Source organism: Jaculus jaculus, chromosome 17, assembly GCF_020740685.1.
Source record: "Jaculus jaculus isolate mJacJac1 chromosome 17, mJacJac1.mat.Y.cur, whole genome shotgun sequence".
Classification (NCBI taxonomy): domain Eukaryota; kingdom Metazoa; phylum Chordata; class Mammalia; order Rodentia; family Dipodidae; genus Jaculus; species Jaculus jaculus.
In genome coordinates, this window is record NC_059118.1 from 64,666,132 (window position 1) to 64,683,991 (window position 17,860).

General features: G+C 49.8%; 1 protein-coding gene across 2 annotated transcripts in view; it reads right to left on the minus strand.

Annotated features, from left to right (window-relative positions):
- Positions 1-2,028: 2,028 nt before the first annotated feature.
- Positions 2,029-17,860, minus strand: part of Fars2 (phenylalanyl-tRNA synthetase 2, mitochondrial) — a 459,371-nt gene continuing 443,539 nt past the window's right edge. For both annotated transcript variants that reach the window (XM_045137011.1, XM_004666157.2), the window contains one exon: positions 2,029-2,300. In XM_045137011.1, coding sequence (XP_044992946.1) covers positions 2,162-2,300 — 139 coding nt within the window. In that variant the 3' untranslated portion in view covers positions 2,029-2,161. The remainder of the gene's footprint in view (positions 2,301-17,860) is intronic.

Consider the following 17,860-nt stretch of genomic DNA (forward strand, 5'->3'; position numbering starts at 1 on the left):
GCAAGGCCTTGTCACCCTATATGTGACTACTCAGATTCATCCACTGGAGGGGTTGTACCCAGGGGTCTGGTCTGTGGGAGGTTCCAGAGCAGGCAGGTAGTTTCTTGGACTAGGCAGGAAGGGACTACCTTTAAATGGAGGGATTTTAAGATGACCTTACATCAGAGTCACCATGCCAAGTCCAGCTGGCCCCGCTTATCTCAGCCCACCCGCCCACCCGGCTTCAGTTGCCCGATGCAGCATTTGCCCGTCTCACCCACTCAGATCTCTCTTGAGTGTGCACACTGCCCAGGTGTGGGTGGAGTCCTCCCGTGAGACTAGGCGGATTGGCTGGTTCACCTGGTGCAGGTGTGTCCAGATGAGCTGAGTGTGAATTCTAAAATCTGTCTTCTCTGATCCAGGGAGAGATTCTCGGCAGAAGGAACTGGGGCAGCAATGCTTTTGAGTCTTCACAGTGGTAAGATTTCCCTCTCCCACCCTGGCATGGCATGCCAGGGTGGGAGGGGACACTTCTTATTTTTGTTACTTCTTATTTTTATTACTCTTTAATTTTTTCGGAAGAGTGTGCTTTGTTTTTCTTTGATCTAAGATCCGTGTCTGTCCCCATGGGCTCCTGGATCACGTGGTGTATCTCCTCCTCCCACTTTCCCTTCCCTTCCTCAGAGCTCCGTCCTCTCCCTTCCCCATACCCTTGTGATCTCTGAATAAAATGTGGTATTTTAAAAATCAATTTTCTTGATCTGGAATTTCCAATTCTTTGGTTAATTTGCAGATATGAGCTCAGGGCTTGGGCTTCTAGGAAGCGCCTCAGCGCCCCATATTTATCCGTTACAGGTCTTCACCCACTGGAGGGGCGTCCTTAGTGGGCTCCAGGAATCTAGCTCTGTGTTTGAGGTATGCTTTTCCTGACTCCTTGACAGTCCTAGAGCAAAGTCCAAATTAACTACACAGGAAATTGCCATTCAAGCCATCCCTTCCTTCCCTCTGGGAAGCAGCTGTCTCCCCGCCCCCTGCCAGGCTTGTGCACAGTGGTCCCTCATTAAGTATTTATTCCAGCACTCACCCTCCTCCAGTATGTGGGGGGGGGGGTGGAATCTGGTGATTTCAACTGGTCACAGTGAAGCAGACAGACTACAAAGTGCCTGGGATGGGCAGGGGAGAGGTATCAAAACCCCAGGTTCTCCTTTAAAGGTTGCCTTTAGGGAGCAGAGGCGCCCATCCATCTATCCGACAAGAGGCTGGAGGACCTGGCTTCGTAGCAGCCCTCACTTCTTCCCTCTGCACTGGGGCCGAAGGCAGCCAGGGTCAAGTCCAGGGCAGGGCCTGGCTCCCAGCCTCGGGTTTATGAAAGCAAATAGCTGCCTGGCCTGGCTCAGAGATGTGACTCTTCACTTCCAAGGGACACCCTGGCATTTCATTAGTGGCCCCTTTGAAGCCTGCCCTTTGCAAAACAAAGACTAGAAGGGAGAAAGCAATGGCAGTGATTCAAAGACTTCCTGGACAGGCGACCTTGGAGATGTCCCTTTGGTTCCGGACCACTGCAGTAAAGTGAATATGCCTTAAGTAGAGGCATGTGTATCTTTTGGTTTCTTTCCTAGCACATGTAAAAGTTACACAAGATACTTTCATTGGTTAAGTTAACAACAGCATTGTGTTTGAAAAGCCATATATCTACCTTAACCAAAAACCACTGCTACGAAATACTAATGGTCTATGTGAGCTGTGTGAAAGCGGGCTCTGACGGACTCGGCTTGACACAGTGGCCACAAACCTCCAATGCGTCTGCGCGCCGCGGGCAGGCAGAGCACGGAAACCTGGCGTGCTGCCTGGGCTCCCTCTCTGCGCCTTCGCCCATTACCTGGGTGGAAGAGCGTCGGGCGAGAGTCAGGCTTGGTGCTTCATGGAACCCAGGGACCAACTGACCCCACTGGGAGGCAACGGGCAAAGAAAGCATTTCTAACAGGAGGAGCGGGAAACTGTTACTGTGTCCTCCTCCCCGAATCACAGACAAAGTGCCGCGTCAACACCTTGTAGTCAAGTGATCCTTTATTGTCTGAATGTCCTAAAACCCACCCGTTGTGACTGCCTCCAGCTCATACACAACGGAGGTCCCTCTTTCAACAGGTCGTGAGCCCTGGGCGGCTGCGCGGAAGCTGAGACCTCAGAAGCGGCCCTGCACACCCAGCCGCTGCACGGCGGCCTCCTGCACAGCCCGGTGGACGCTGCTCACTTCTTCCTGGGACAGCGTCCGCTCCATGTGGCGGTAGGTGATCCGGTAGCAGTGGCTCGTCTTGTGTGTCCTAGGCAGGGGGACAGAAAGCAGGTGGTGAGTGACCAGCAGCTGAACAGGTAGAAGCTTATCTGCAGGGACCAGACCTAGCAAGAGGCTCATGCACAGAAGGCCCACGACGGCTTGGGCTCACAGAGTGGTCTGCCCTCGTTGAAGGCTCTGGAATTTTACCATAAACAAGTAAGAAATACGATTTCTGGGCTGGAGAGATGGCTCAGCTGTTAAAGGAGCTTGCTTGCAAACCCCATGGCCTGGGTTTGTGCCCACATAAAGCTAGACACAAAAAGCGGTGTGTGCGTTGGGAGTTCATTTGCAGTGGCAGGAGGCCCCGGTATGCCCGTTCTCTCTCTCGCTCACTCCCTCTCTCTGTCTGTCCCTCAAATAAATGAAAACATTTTTAAAAAAGAAATAGGATGTCTCGGCGGGTGGGACCAGCCCTGAGGACTACACCCCAGCCCCCTGTTGCTCTAAACCCCCCAGCACAGCCTCTGTAGCCTCGCTGCTGCCCAGGAGCCAGGGCGCGGCGGCAGCGGACGGGCCTCTCAGCCCTGGCACATGGTAACTCACTTAAGTCTGCCCGTGCTACTGGACAGATAGCACTACTGACCCTGCAACGCAGTGGATGGCACGCAAATTCTAAACAATTTTTTGGTGTAGGAATTTCACTATTGCAATATTGGCTAAGGTGAGTCAGTCACTGGCTATATCTTAATTTTTTTTCAGAGATTTTGATGTAAGAATCTTCAAATGATTGAGCTTCAAAGGGCTCCCACTATGACTAGCGCATGTAGAGTCCTTTAGTCTCCCTTCAGCAGCACGCCACGCCACAGGCCCAGAGCCAGGCAGTCAGGGACACAGAGGGAATGGAGACTGCCCTCCGGCGTCTCCCAGCAGAGAAGCGGCTCGTGGACGCCACACTCCACACATAACTCAAGAAAGAACTCCTGAGTTCTACTCTTTGGCAAGTGATTTTGTCCTCTGGTATTTCCCCTGGGCTCTGGAAAGACACTGTTTGCCAGGCCATAGTGCTGGTTACTGCAGAAGCCACAAAGGAGACCCAGGTCTCCGGTGCCTGCAGAGGGCTTACCTCGTGACAGCACGTGAGCCCCGCTTCCCTGCTGCGCCCCCTCCTCCGCCTCTTCCCCTTGCTAACTGCCTGCCATCCACTCCCCTTCTGAGAGGACCAGTCCAGCCAGGAAACCAAAAGCAAGGCTTGCTTTGTTCTGGGGCTTATTTCCTGCTCCAGTGTGACCGCCAAGGTTCTCCAACTTCACCTCCCACAGGAGCCCAGATGCTGCAGCATGAGCCGACAGGCAGGGCTGGAGGCCAGGCACTTCCACCAGTTCCCCGAGGGCTGCGGGGTGAGGTGAGCTGGCAGGCCAGTGGAACAAGCCACCGGGAAGGGTCCTTGTTCAATGCTTCCTCCCTCCAAAGCCCTGACTGTAGCTCTCAGACATGGGGTATGGGCGCTGAGAGTGGTCTAGAGCAGTTATGTTATAGCAGCCTCCACAACAGGTCTGTATCCAAAGGAAACGGGATCATCGATGCACCCCATACTTACCACAGCGCTGCTTATAGAATCAGGATATGGAATCACTGCAAGTGTTCATGGATAAAGAGAATGTAGCATATACACACACAACAGAATACTATTCTGTCCTTAAAAAGGTGAGATCCTAGCCTGGAGAGATTGCTCAGTGGTTAAGGCGCTTGCCTGCAAAGCCTAAGGACCCAGGTTTGATTCCCCCATACCCATGTAAGCCAGATGCCAAAGTGGTGCATGCATCTGGAGTTCATTTGCAGTGGCTGGAGGCCTTGGCACACCCATTCTCTCTTTCTCTCCCTTACTTCCTCCCTCCCCTTCTCTGTCTCTCTCTCTGCTTGCAAATAAATAAATAAAAATGTTTTTAAAAAGAGGTGAGATCTTATTATTTGTAGCAACACGCATAAACACCGAGGACATTATGCTAAGTGAAGTAATATGGATACGGAAAGACAAGTATCATATATTCTCTCTTACATGTGAAACCACAGAAGCTGGACTCAGAAGAGAGTCAAGGGTGGGTGCCAGAGACTAGGTGGGGACGACAGGCAGAGATCTGTCAACAGGTAAAAAGTGACAATGGATGCAAGGGAGAGGTTCTGGTGACCCACTACCTAGCAGGGTTACCATGGACAACAATACCACATCCCATATTTCAAATCAGTTATAAGATCTGAAATGATTTCACAATAACAGACTAATAATTGTTTTGAGCTGATGGATATGTCAGATACTTTGATTATGACACAATGAAACATAGATGAAAACACCACACTATTCCCCTTAAATATGCATGTGTCAATCTTTTTTTTTTTTTTTGTAAATTTTTAAAAGCCAAGCAACAATATTTCAAAGTGAAATGGAAAGGGATGATATTGCCAAAAGTAGTGTGAAGGGACCAGGGCTCCCTGGCTTCAAGTGTGCCATCGGGGACTTTCTGGAAGGACTCGGGGTTATGGGGTCTCGGTGGGAAGACGGAACATGAGTCAGAGTGCTGGTGACGGAGGGAAGAGTCCATCACGAGCTCTCGGCTCACACTGGCCACCAAATCGGCTCAGAACTTAAAGGCAAGCCTATCCTGCGCGTGCCGCCCAAGCGCTCACCCCCGGCAGCCACGATGGCCGGCTGTCCCTCGGAGACAGAGAGCCACTCTGTGCTCTTAGAGACATGCCCAACCCCTCCCAGAGCCAATGAGGCACGAGCAGTAGATGCTGCAGCCGCCTATGCATGCAGGGACTGCTCAGTGGGGGAAAGAGGCTGTCGGGGGTGGTCCACTGGCAAGGTGACAGACCCGCTTCCTGGGCTGCAGCTTGCTGGAGCTCCTGTTTGGTGCACTGGCTCGGTGTGGGACTCCCAGTGGGACACCCCATGTGCAGCGGGGAAGGTCAGTTCCTGCAATGCTTTCACAGGGAGACTGGACACAGGCGGGAGGCACGGGGCAGAGGAGGGGAACCACTCACAGCCACTCTTGAGAAGGCAGAGAAGACCCTGAATGCAGTCAGGAGACCTGGCTCCAGCCCCTGCCCGGCCCGGCCCGGCTGTGAGATCTGGGGCAGTCCACGGAACCTCCTGTGCTTCAGCGACCGGACCAGTGAGGGCCGGACAAGGGAGGAACGTCAGAGCCTGGCCTTCCTGCGTGCTTGCCTGCGAAGCCCGAATAAATGAAATGTCAATACACAGCATGGACGTGCCAGGCGTAAGATGACTTATGTCTTGGGCAGGACAGAGCAGGGAGGCACAGAAACCTCATCACACCACTCAGGACATGCAATTATTCACTTCCGGAACTTTTTACTTATTATTTTTGGACTTTATTATTTCAGGTAAGGGGTCAACTATACCTGCTTACTTGTCCTATCTTTCTCCTGCTTGTGTGGCTTCCTGCAGAAAGGAGTGTAACTTTGGGAGGCAATGACTGGCATTTTTGTTTCTGTTAGGGGTTTGGCATCTGACGTTTGCTGCACCCCCCCACAGAGCATGAGGGGAGAACTGGCTTTGGCCAAGCTGTGAGTGCGGAGGGCCGTCAGGAGCGCAGCAGCCAGGACTGCTCAGAACGGAGCGCGCTTTCCATAAACGATCTGGACACTAAGGAAACCTTATTTCCCTGTCCCTATCTTTTTAAAAGAAGAGAGAAAACCATAAAATTCTTTCTGATAGCAGCACAAGGTGTGATGAATAGCACTTTTCCTAGTGAACTGATCTAAGGTTTTTGCTAAAAATAAATAAATAATTGTATTATCTTTGATTCTCACAACAAAACACAGCTATACAGAATGTGTAAATACTACAAAACACCTGACAACAAAATCTAAGTAATTCAATTGAAAACTGGCAAATGATTTGAGTAGACATTTTTCAAAAGAAGAAAAAAGTGGCCAACAAATGCACAGGGGAAAAAAGCCACTCAAATCATTAGCCATGGGGAAATGCAAATCAAACAGTGCAATGAGACACCATCTCACCCAGTCTGAAGGGCTGTCACCAAAAACAACAACAAAACCCCTTGCAGATGCTGGTGAGGATGTGGAGAAAGACGTTAGCGGAGAAAACACGCGCTCTGGGGACTCTGGCCAAGCACCACGGGCTCCTGAAAGGACACAGGTGTGGGAGGCGGCGGTCGGGACCCACAAGCCCAGGCAGCGGTGAATTTGGGTGAGTTGCCTTGCCTGGTTTTGTGTTCCTCACCGTCCTGCTCTAGCACCCCAAGAGTCAGCTCGGAGGGGCTTCTGGGAGAAGTGGTGCCCTGTGCAGTGAGAAGGCGGGGCCGCGGCGGAGGCACGCGGTGCACCGCGGATGTGGGGGGCAGCGAGCCGGCTTCATCAGTGCGGGTGGCAGCTTGAAAAAGAGAAACCGAGAAAGCCATTCTGCAGTGGCCCCGAGTCATCCTGGCAAACACTCTGGACCCCTTTTAGCCTAGTCCCCCCCCACAATCTCCCAACTGCATCAATTACTCTGCTGTGACCAACCATCTGACAGGAAAACTTGAAAGACCAAAGCTTTGTTTGGTTCAGCATACCTGTGGGGGAGGCTCACGTCCACAGCGGATGGGAAGTGGGGGTGAAGACGACAGGAAAAGGTACCAAGGACACACCCTAGAGATCTGCTGCCTCCCACCCACCCCACCACCTGCTTGCACCACTCCCCAGTAACGCTGCGATACGAGCCCGTCAAGGGATTGATTAAGCCTCGAATTAGGACCAGGAGTCATTAGGATCCAGTCCCTTCCCCAAAGCCCATTGTGGGGCAGCCAAGCCCCCAGGACATAAGGCTGAGGGACATGTCATGTCGCACCATGACCACAGCCTTCCTTGGCCTGGCTCCCCGAGGGCCCTTCCCAGCCATGTCTTCCTGCACTTCCCGGCCTGAGCTGCTCTTCTCTGCTGCGGGCCTGCCTTCTCCCGGGAGGGATTTCTGCTCCTTGGAGTCAGTCATAAGAAACCGGACCAGATGGTTCCTCTGACAGTTTCTGCCTAGCGAAAGACAGCTCCCAGGCAGGCCCTGACGGGAGCCAGGGCCAGGGGCAGGAGAGGGGAGGGAGCTGGGCCACCCCCACGTGGGCCGCTCCCAGTCAGCCTCTGTCTGCAACTTAAGAATTCCTTAGAGACACACATTTTGCAGGCAAGAGCTTTTTAACATCAGACACCTGCCAAGTCCCTGGGGGAGGCTTCAGAGCACCCCCAGGTTTCTTGTTCCCACCACTCCCTGCAACTTCTGGTACTTAGAGAACAAGGCTCCTGCCAAGCCAGCAGGGGAGGAGCTGGCGTCCTGGGCGCCTGCATCGTGGGGCCGAGGTGTTCTAGATCCTCACGTCTATGAAATATCTGCCGTGGGGAGCTCTTTTATTGCTCCCCTTACTACTGCTGTCAGCTTGAGGATCTTGGGCCAGTTCCTAATTGGATACAGCTCTGCTTCTGTCATATAGACAATAGACTCAGAAAGGACTGGATGAAAAAAGTCATACAGAGAAATTGTATACCAGAGTTTGGGCTTATTATTAGCAACTGGTATTACTATCTGTGCAGGCAAACACTACAGATCCACTTTGGCCCACACGAAAGACCCGGATCATAGACAAATGATCTGAGCTTCAACTTTCCCATCTGTGCAAAGGGATTGCTCACGAGGCCCCGGTATGAGCACAGGTGAGGGTGAGGACACGGCGCTCAGACACAACCAGACACAGTGGGAAGTTCTGCACAACTGTACTACATGGAGTGCCCGGAGCAGCCCGAGCGCAGAAGAGGAAGGAGAGGGTGGGAAGTTGCTGGATGGGTAGAGAGAGTTTCAGTCTAAGGAGAAAGTTCTGGAGATGGGTGAAGGTGATGGTTGTAGGCTAATATATGTGTCTCAATGCCACTTAAAAGTGGTGATGTCTATACTATGTAAATTCAAGGAAGAGCATTGGCCTACATAATCTGGAGGTGAGGAACTGAAATCATACACAGAGCTTGGCTATGCCCAGGGCAGGATGCTGGGGCATAACATGATTTTTGTCCTCCCCAATGGACCAGCACCATAATGCTATCATGTGAACAGCTAAGATGTCTGCACTTGATATAAACGACTTTTCTGTCCAGGTGCTCCACCCTTACTCCTGCTGAGGTTGTATCTTTTAGTCTATTTCCAAGGATAAAGGTTTTCATACCAGTTCATTTTGAGTTTAGAAGGGCCCTGGAGGGGTGGAATGAAGCCTAAGTGTGTGTGTGTGTGTGTGTGTGTGTGTGTGTGTGTGTCTTTGGCCTGTAATTCCCAGTACCAGAGATTGGTTGCTACCCACAATGAGCTCTTGATCCGAGAGATCTACAAGGTCCCCCAAACAGGATAGGTTTTTGTCATAGCACTTGATTACCCACCTGAGGCAAAAGTAAGACCCTATTGCTAAAGACACCATATGCTGCTGACATGGAGCATGGAGAGACCTGGATGGAATCCAGAAGAGAGCCAGACCCCAGACAGGTAGCCCGTCTAGTGCTGGAAAGCGCTCCATGAGCCACTGGGGGAAAGTGGTCAACAATGGTCTGAGCAACCAGAGGTCTAACCTACTCAGAAGCAGACACCCTGGCATGATGTACACGCCAGGGCAATCATGGCACACAGTCTTGGTGGGTAACCAACAACTTTCTGATTGGCTAAGGGATCCACTCAGCGTAAAGGAACCTATATCTGGAATTGGGAACCAGGTCAGAATCCTATGGAGACAAAGATTATGCTCTCCAGTGTCAAGCTGTCACTAGCCTTTGGCTAAAAGAGGGGTAACATATATCAAATTCTCCCTAAATTAGTAATGCTTGTCCCATTTAAACTATGCTGACTTCACTCTGTTGGAGAATCTGATCTTCTTTTTCAGAAGGCAATGAGACTGCAGGAGATAACCCACCCCTCGCCCTTCAGCCAAGCCACATCTGAATCCACAGAGGAATTGGGGAGACGAGCAAGAGTGCTGCTTCCATGCTGAACCTGATAATCAGCACCAGGGTGTAGGAGACAGACCCTGAGGACACTCAACACCCACCAAAGCAGAGATCCAGAGGGTCCTAAGAGCTCATCACTGAAGTAGACTTAAAATTCACCCACCATGGCTCAGGGAATTTTGCAGAAGAGGGAACAGAAAGATTGTAAGAGCCACAGGTTGAGACATCATGCCCAGAGGCATTGCCTCTCCCCGCCCCCCCCATAACTGCTGCTTCCACAATGCATAACCCACCACAACCCCATGGGGAATACCTGCAACCCCCTGAGGAGGGTTCCCAATGGAATGGGGGCAGGGACAAGGGAAAAGAGAGTACCAACACATGATGTGTCCATATGAAATATGATGTTAATAATGATAATAATTTAAAAAAAGAAAAAAGTGATTTCTCTGATCTCCTTTATGCTCTGACAGGATTTGAATATATGTGAGGTATATCTAGTATATATGTATGTATATGTACATATACATATATGTGGTATATATGTAACATATATAAATTCTTTTTCTTTTCCAGTTGTTCTACTGTCTTCCCAATAATTCTCTTATATTTCTAACAGTCTTGAAGAAATGCCTCACTTTCCACAGATTTGCAAAGCTCTGTGCTTTTCAGTTGTGTGGAAAACTTGGGAGAGATTTTATTTCCTCTCCGGTGTAGGTCTGAGGGGCCAAAGTCAACAGAGCCAGTCTCAAGCCTGCGCCGTCATAGGGACTTCCTGGCCTGCTGACAGTGGTCACTGAGGTTACAAAGTAGAAGATTTGTGGCTGGTGAAATTCACCTTTCCAACCCAGTCGATTGATCAACAATTATTTATTCTGAGTAGTTGGCTGTTTAGCAACTATTTATTCTGTGCTGAGGTTAGCACGTAGAAGATATGAACGTGTATATGAATCACTTGATCAATATATGAATATTCACGCCATGGCCACTCCTGACACAGCAGCAGTCACTGCAAAGATTGGAAAGAAGGACGAAGCTATCACTTCACATGCTATGCCTGATGACATTGTGGTCGGTGACAGGATGCAGAGACGACAGTTCTCCTGGAGACTGTATCAAAGAGTGACATCATATCCACCTGTATTTACGGAATTTCGATGTTTGTGTGAAGACAAAATCACTGAGATGGATTTCTCAGAATGTGGCCCCACCATTAAGCAATGCACGACTACATTTCAGTCCACTTGGGTGTGAAGACATTGTTACATGAAAAGATCACTAGCAGGACACAGCTATTAAATCTAAATGTCAAGTAAATGGCATGAACTAAAACTCGGAGGTCAGGAAAAGCTGAAGGATATGAGGTTAAATCGAGATCTTAAAGGACAAGTAGGATTTTGACAGGTGAAAGTCAAGGTTCTCAGACTACCTGGCAGCAGGGGCAGGTGTGTTTCTCCCTTCCCTTTTAACCAACAGTTGCTGAGTCTTTTGTTCCAGGTGTAACTGGCTCCGTAAGGACTTGCGTCATGGGTGCCTGACGTACCAGGAACGAATGCAAGCGCACGGTCACAGGCTGGAGCTGGGGACAAAAGTGTGGAGGGTGGGAGCCACCCACGGGAGACCAAGACAGTTTCACAAGCTGGTGCAAGGAAGCAGGACACATGAGTTGGGCACATGGCTAAGGGCTGAAGAGGAAAGGCCATTTCTGCAAAGGGCACCGAGTTCAAGAAGTGAGCACACTGCAGTAGGCAGTCTAGGTGCACAGAGCGTATGATCTAGAAATAGTGGGGGACTGAAGGATGGGTGGGGGCCTCACATTTCCAGCTAAGATGCCTCAGCCAAAACCATCACTAAGCAACCAACCCAAAGAACTAGGCTTGTCTTCTACAGGAATCCTCTGGAAGGGTGTAAGGCTACTGTGGTTTGAATGTGTAATGTCTCCCACAGGACTCTTGTTTGAACACTGGGTCTCCAGCTGGGGGCGGTCTTGAGGTGGGGCCCAGCTTGAAGAAGTGAGTTGCTTGGTCCCCACTTCCTACTCACCATGCTTCCTGACCGCTGGCTTACACTCCTGCCGCCATGCCTTCCTTGCCACGATGGACTGTACCCTAAAACTGTGAGCCCAGATAAATCCTTCCTGTCTTAAGTTGTTTCTTGAGAGCTATTTGGCCAGAGAAATGAATAAAGTAATCAATACAAAGACCTTTGTTTGGGCAGCCTCACTGAGTAAAACAGCAGGTTCTCAGTTAACATTGGGGCTCATTCCTTCCAAACATCAGTGGACTACTTTTAGGTGCACTCCAAGCAGTCACTGTGGACGACCTCCAAACCCACTGCTCCAGGATAGACTGTTCACTGCGAAGGTGGCACCTATTCCTTTAGGGACAGGGGCAGCTAATTTTGAAGAGAACCACACATTGGAAAAGAGAAATCTGCATACTTTTCCAATGACGTTATTTATTTATTTATTTATTTTGGAGGTAGGGTCTCACTCTAGTTCAGGCTGACCTGGAATTCACTATGTAGTCTCAGGGTGGCCTCGAACTCATGGCAATCTTCCTACCTCTGCCTCCCGAGTGCTGGGATTAAAGGTGTGTGCCACCACGCCCGGCTTTCAATGACATTATTTTGAAAGTACCCCTGAGAATGGCCTTTTTGGCTCTAATTAATAGCATCATCTCTTGATGAGTAGGAAGAGGCCATGGAATGGAGGAGGGGACTACACAGGGATCTGCCAGGCTGGCAGGGTGCATTTCCACTGTCCAGGAGATCTCACGCTGGAATGTAGCAGTGATATCTTTGTTAACTACCACACAGATGACACACTTTAGACATCATGGGATATATGAGGGACTCCACCGATCTGACCTATGATTACTTCTTGGACAGCCTATCCCACCCAGGCTTCCACAGTGCTGGCTGAGGGCACTCCCAACACGACGAGCTGTCTTGTGAGTCTCTTTGCTGTCATGGAGTCATTCTGGTCTCTCTCTCCCGTGATAGGTACTTAAAGTTGTCAACTCACTCTCGGCAGCACAGGACCAGTGGCAGTAAGAGAGGGAAGGGACCATGTGGTTGTGATTTTCATGTACAATGTCACTATCTCTAGAGTCAGGAACCTACTCATGGATGCATGGGTCCAAGAAATTCATTAATTGATTCATCCAGAAAATAACCAGCAACCTCTATGCCATGGTTTTGCTAGTTGAGGAGGAACTAACAGTGGAGAAAAGCGAGGCAAGATAAATCAGCCATGATCTGGCTTTGGTGGATGGAACTCATAGCCTCCTTCCAGAAATAGGTAAAGCAAAGAATTATATCTTTTTATAAGAAAAGGGAATTACGGTGGTGCTAAAGGCTACAGAGATGTGCATGGACCATGAGGTTACATCAAAGGCCCATTCACTGAAAGGTCAGCGAAGGCCCCTTGTGGGAGTATCCGGGAGCTGTGATATGGAAGAGGACAGGAACCAGGGAGGGGACAGAGCAGCAGGCAGCTCCCTTGCTGAGGGCGTGGCGTGGATCCAGGCCATGGGAGCCACATCAAATCCTAGCCTCTCCTCCAAGTGACAGGGTTCTGGTCATATCCTTTACCTTCTCTAGTCTGTGTACTGGTCTGGAGAAGAGCTCTTCTGCATGTCACATAAGGAAAGACAGTGCGCAGCTCCATCCAGTTGCCCTGGGCACCACTGCCTGAGTCTCCTGGCTTGGTTTGATTTTTGCTTCTTGAGGTAGGGTCTCACTGTAGCCAAGATGTAGCCATATTCACTTGGTAGTGCCAGGCTGGCCTAGTAAGCGCTCCTCGACAGGACCTCGGCGTCTCTGCTACGGGCCGCCTCCCATCCCGCGGCTCCGCACCGTGCGCCGTGTGCTTCAGCACGAGGCAAAGCCGCTGTGCTCGCCGCACATCAGAGCCCACCACGTCCTGCCCGCTGCCCGGGTGGCTGCCTCCGCAGCACCTGCTCACAGTCCCGAAGCTTCCAGGGGTCCTTAAACACCGCCCACAGGAGAAGCCAGGTTTGCAGAGGTGATGGCTTGTCTGAACTTCCCTCCGAATTTACAGATCGGAGTGAAACATGCTTAAGATGTGCCTGGAGCTTATTCAGGAAGATGACAGGATCAAGCCCATGGCGTCCACCGACTGCTCACAAGGATAACTCAGTAGCCACTGTTTATAAGGTAAATCCCAGGATGTTTTTAGAAATGGGACTATGGGGCTGGTTCAAGGTGCTTGCTTGCAAAGCCTGCAACTCAGGTTCAGTTCCCTAGTACCCATGTAAAGCCAGATGCATAAAGTGGCACACGTGTCTAGATTATGTTTGCAGTGGCAAGAGGCTCTGCCACACCCATATTCTCTCTCTCTCTCTCTCCCTCTCTCTCAAATAAAGAAAAATATTTTAAAAATAAATAGTACTATGGCTTTATCATAAGAAGGAAAAAGATAAATCAAGTGTGAAATAGTTACCAGCAGAAATGAGAAGAAAAAGTGTAAGAGAAAGGTAAAAGAACAATCTATTAAGTGTGAGGTTCCTTAACATCCCTCATTTTAACTTCACAATGAACAGAATGCATAGGTAAGGTAAAAAGCCAGAGCAAGGGGAAATATTAGGCTGAGGGAGACAGGCAGTCAGGCTGGGAAACACCTACTGCAAGTTGTGAGGTGAACCTGGAAGGAACACGCAGCATAGAAGCAGAAAAGCAGCTCCATCAAGTGGAGGTCCAGAGAGCTTGAGAAGAGAGCAGTCCATCCCACTAGGGGCGCAAGACTTACCACGGTGGCCTCGTGTTGTAGAAGGGCTTCTTCGATCAAGCTTTAAACAGGTATTTATGATTATGATCAATTAACTGGCAACGACTGATTTGCACATCACTTTCTGTGTCCCAGAGAATGGAATCTGCACATATTAAATCATTTAACTCTTTCTACAGTTCTAGTGCAGTGAGCATGATTTCCCATTTTGCAGTGGAGAAAACACAGCTCACAGAGGTTAAATGTTTACCCAAACAGCCAGTAACATAAGTGGAATTCCAACTTTGGTAGCCGGGGGCCCCCAAAGCTCTGGTCCTGTGAGATGTGTGATGACAGTGCTGGGCGTCTTATCTGCACCCCAATTCCTAAGCACTAGTGGGTTTTGTAAGGCTGCTTCCCTGACAGAACTTTAAGGAATGATTTTAAAATATGATCCCATAAAAAAAGCAATTTTGTTTAGGGCAGGGGTGGGGACTGGGGCAAGTGATTTTTCCCTTTTTTCTTTTTTTGGTTGGGTCATTTTTGCTACTTGTGTGAATCTCTGACCTCTTCAGGTCTCAATAAAATAGAAATAATGATATTTGTTCCAAACTACTCCCTCAGTTAGAAAAACTCAAGTCACGTGAGAAAAGTGTTGCCAGCAACTTGGAACAAAGTGCTAATAAAACAAAAGTTGGAGTCAATAAACCTTCCACAGCATTATTGAGTTGTAGTTGTCTATTTCCAAGCTTAGAGAAAAGAAGTGTTCACTTTTTGGTATTTTCTGAAGGAGAGAAAAAGATTTTAGGCTTAGATTTCTGGGGCATAATAGAGAAACATATCAATTTCCTCAACTTGAAATTTATCCATTAGAAATGTTTTAGCAAAATTCAGTAAGATTGCCTGTGGGTCATCATCAAAAGTAAAGTGTCCAGACACCTCAGGTGTGGGCTGAAGGGACCCTGTCTCGTGCTGTCCAGGCACAATGACATCACGGGTGTGATCAGTGTGTCTAGGTCCAGAACTTCTGGCTGAAGGTTTCCTGGGCAAAGGAATGAGTGCGGCTTGAGAACAGAGCATGCTTGGGGCATATTGTTGACACAGGTGACCAGAAGGTATGACCCTTCTCTCTCTGCCTCAACCTGTCCCATGCCTGACGTGTGGCGCTGAATGAGGTGCTGTGACTGAGGACGTTCTAAAACGACGTCAGAGTCAGACAGAGTATAGACCCTCCTGACGCACAGTGCTGGCTCACACAAGAACTCCGCCCTCTTACAACAGGCGGTGCTGGAGGAGGCGAGCCAGCAGGGAGAAGTGTCCAGGTACAAGGTGAGGAACATCAGCTGTGGAAGGGCACGCGCAAGGCTGCAGCTGCAGGGTCAGGGAGCAGACTCAACCACAGAAACCCGCAGGGCGGACTTTAATGTCCACCTGAGAATAAATCAAGACCCACACAATGTTAGAAGCTGGCCTGAGATTTGTGCCAAAGTGGAGGCCCTAACGGGCTGCCCCCTACCGTACTGGTAGACTAGGAAAGCAATACATCTAGGGGACTAGAGAACAGGAACCTTGTCTGCATGGATCTGAGGACCCAGGGATTAAGCCAACTCTGAAGACCAATACGTATCTCCAGTGGGTTTAGTATCTATGTACAGTACCTCAGGCCCTCAAGCTGAGAGTTGATCCTAGCAGGCACTCACCCTGGACAGCTAACAACAACAAAAAAAAAAAAAAAAATGCAGAAGCTGGCCCAGGGAGAGGGCCGACATCAGGAATCTCCCGAGAAAATGATCTGATGACCTAATCTCAGCCCCACACGGTAAGCACATAGGAAAATGAGTGAGCACGTGCTACAGCCAACAGACAGAAAAACAGTAACGAGTTAAAGGGCAAAACCCAAAACACGTTTAACATGGTTAATAGTGTATAAAATGCCTAAATGGACTCCTAATAGCTACAGGAAGGCCAGGTGGTCACGGCATATGACCAACAAGATGTCAGCGAGAAGTCAGCAACAGGACAGCGGGGATTCCAGGCGGGGAAAGCCTGCGTCCTCTCCCACCAGGACTGCCCTCACGTGGTTTTGGAGAACCTGGTTTTCCAGACGTGGGCTGCGGCTCAGAAGGCGTGCTAGGAAAGCAGACCTTCCTCATCCTGCCTTCCTCATCACCGTCACCTCCCTGCTGCCCAGAGAACCTTCTGATCTCGGGGATGCCTGGGAAGCAGCGGCTGAAGGGCTCACGGCCCAGCTCAGGGGCCTCGAAGACCCGCTCGCACGCCACACGAGGTTTCTTTTCTGTTAATTATTGAACCTATGTGACCCTGATTTGACACCTTTAAAGAAGACTAATAAACCACAATTTATAAAGCTGTGCATTGTTTAGTGATAGGACTTCATGCTGAGACATGTGGGCTTGGCTGAGTGTGCACGTGGACAAACTAAGGTGCTGTGACATCACGGGGTAACATACTCTTAAAGGACTACCTTTGTCTATCAGCCCACTAGCCAGTGACTGCACATGTATAAGACCCTGTTGTAAGACCCACCATAAAGTCGTCAATGAAAGCAAGCTGATACGGCTACAGTGGTTATTACCACTACAAACTTGGTTAATTAATTTGTTTACTGAACAGTACACATGCTTACTTTAAGAAAGCATCCTGTATTCCTCGATTTACTTAAGAAGAATTAAGAGCATGGATGCAAACTGATGCTGGGGTGCCAAGTGCTAAACACCAGAGGGGCATCCCATCCCTGGCTGCGAGTCGCAGGCGCCCGAGAGGCCCTCTGCTTGCCGGCGGGGTCAACCCGACCACCGTGCATTACTGCCCTGCAGGGAGTGGCTGACCAGCCTCCCTCCAACAGGGTGCTTGCCAGGCTTCACTCAGTGCATGGGTCCTGACTGGTTTTGCTTGGACAAGCCAATCTCCACAGTGGCGACAAGTCATAGGAACAACCGGAACAGGGAGGGAGAGAGAGAGATCGGGAGAAAATGGATCTGTTGTTTCCTTTTCCACAGATATGTCACAGCCACAGAAAGCCGATGCTCGTCACCTGGGGGGGGGGGGTGACGGGTGGCAGCTGAGAGGTAGGGCTAGCGCCAGGTCCGTGCCACAGCCCCTCATTTCCCTGGTGAAGCAAAGCGTGCCCTACTGTCACGCCTGGGTATAGACAGAGGTCTATTCCAATGGCAAAAGCAGCAACTTGCAAAACACAGGCACGTGTCCAAGGAGAAAGTTGCTATGGCGGGATCTAATATCTTGTTGGCAGACACTGAGCAGAGCTCTACAGTTGGAATGGTGCTTTAAATAAAAATTCTAGGCCTCCAAGCAAAGCATCCAAGAAGGCAGCCTTTCAACTGGGTCTCTACCAAGTAAACTGATGTTCAAGGCAGAGCCCCTTCCGGCCACCGCTTTCATTCCGAGTCCAGAGTACTAACCATTGCACTACCACTTTCCCTCATGGTTGTGGACGTGACTGTGATTCATAACAATTTCACACACTTATATTCTTTCTCCCACTCCTCCTCTCTCTCTATTCCAATGTCCCCAAATCAAGACTGAAGGGACCTTTGGGAGCTGAGAATACCTTCTTTGGGATGTTTCTACATGGCTATCACATTTGCTTTCACATATCACCTTCAAAGTTAAAACCAGCAAAAAGAGCCGAGGCAGTCAGACCCACCCCCTTGCCCTGCTGTGCAAGGCAGAATGTGTACAGACGCCTCCGTCGCCACACTTGTCCCCTCGATGATGGCTCTGGGTAACAGGCATGGGCATAGGGGGTCAGGAGGTTGGTATTTCTGTCATGCGGAGTGACCTTAACTTTATTTTATCTGGAGCAAGTGACTATCTTTTCTGGGTCTCAATCCCGCATCAGGACCTTA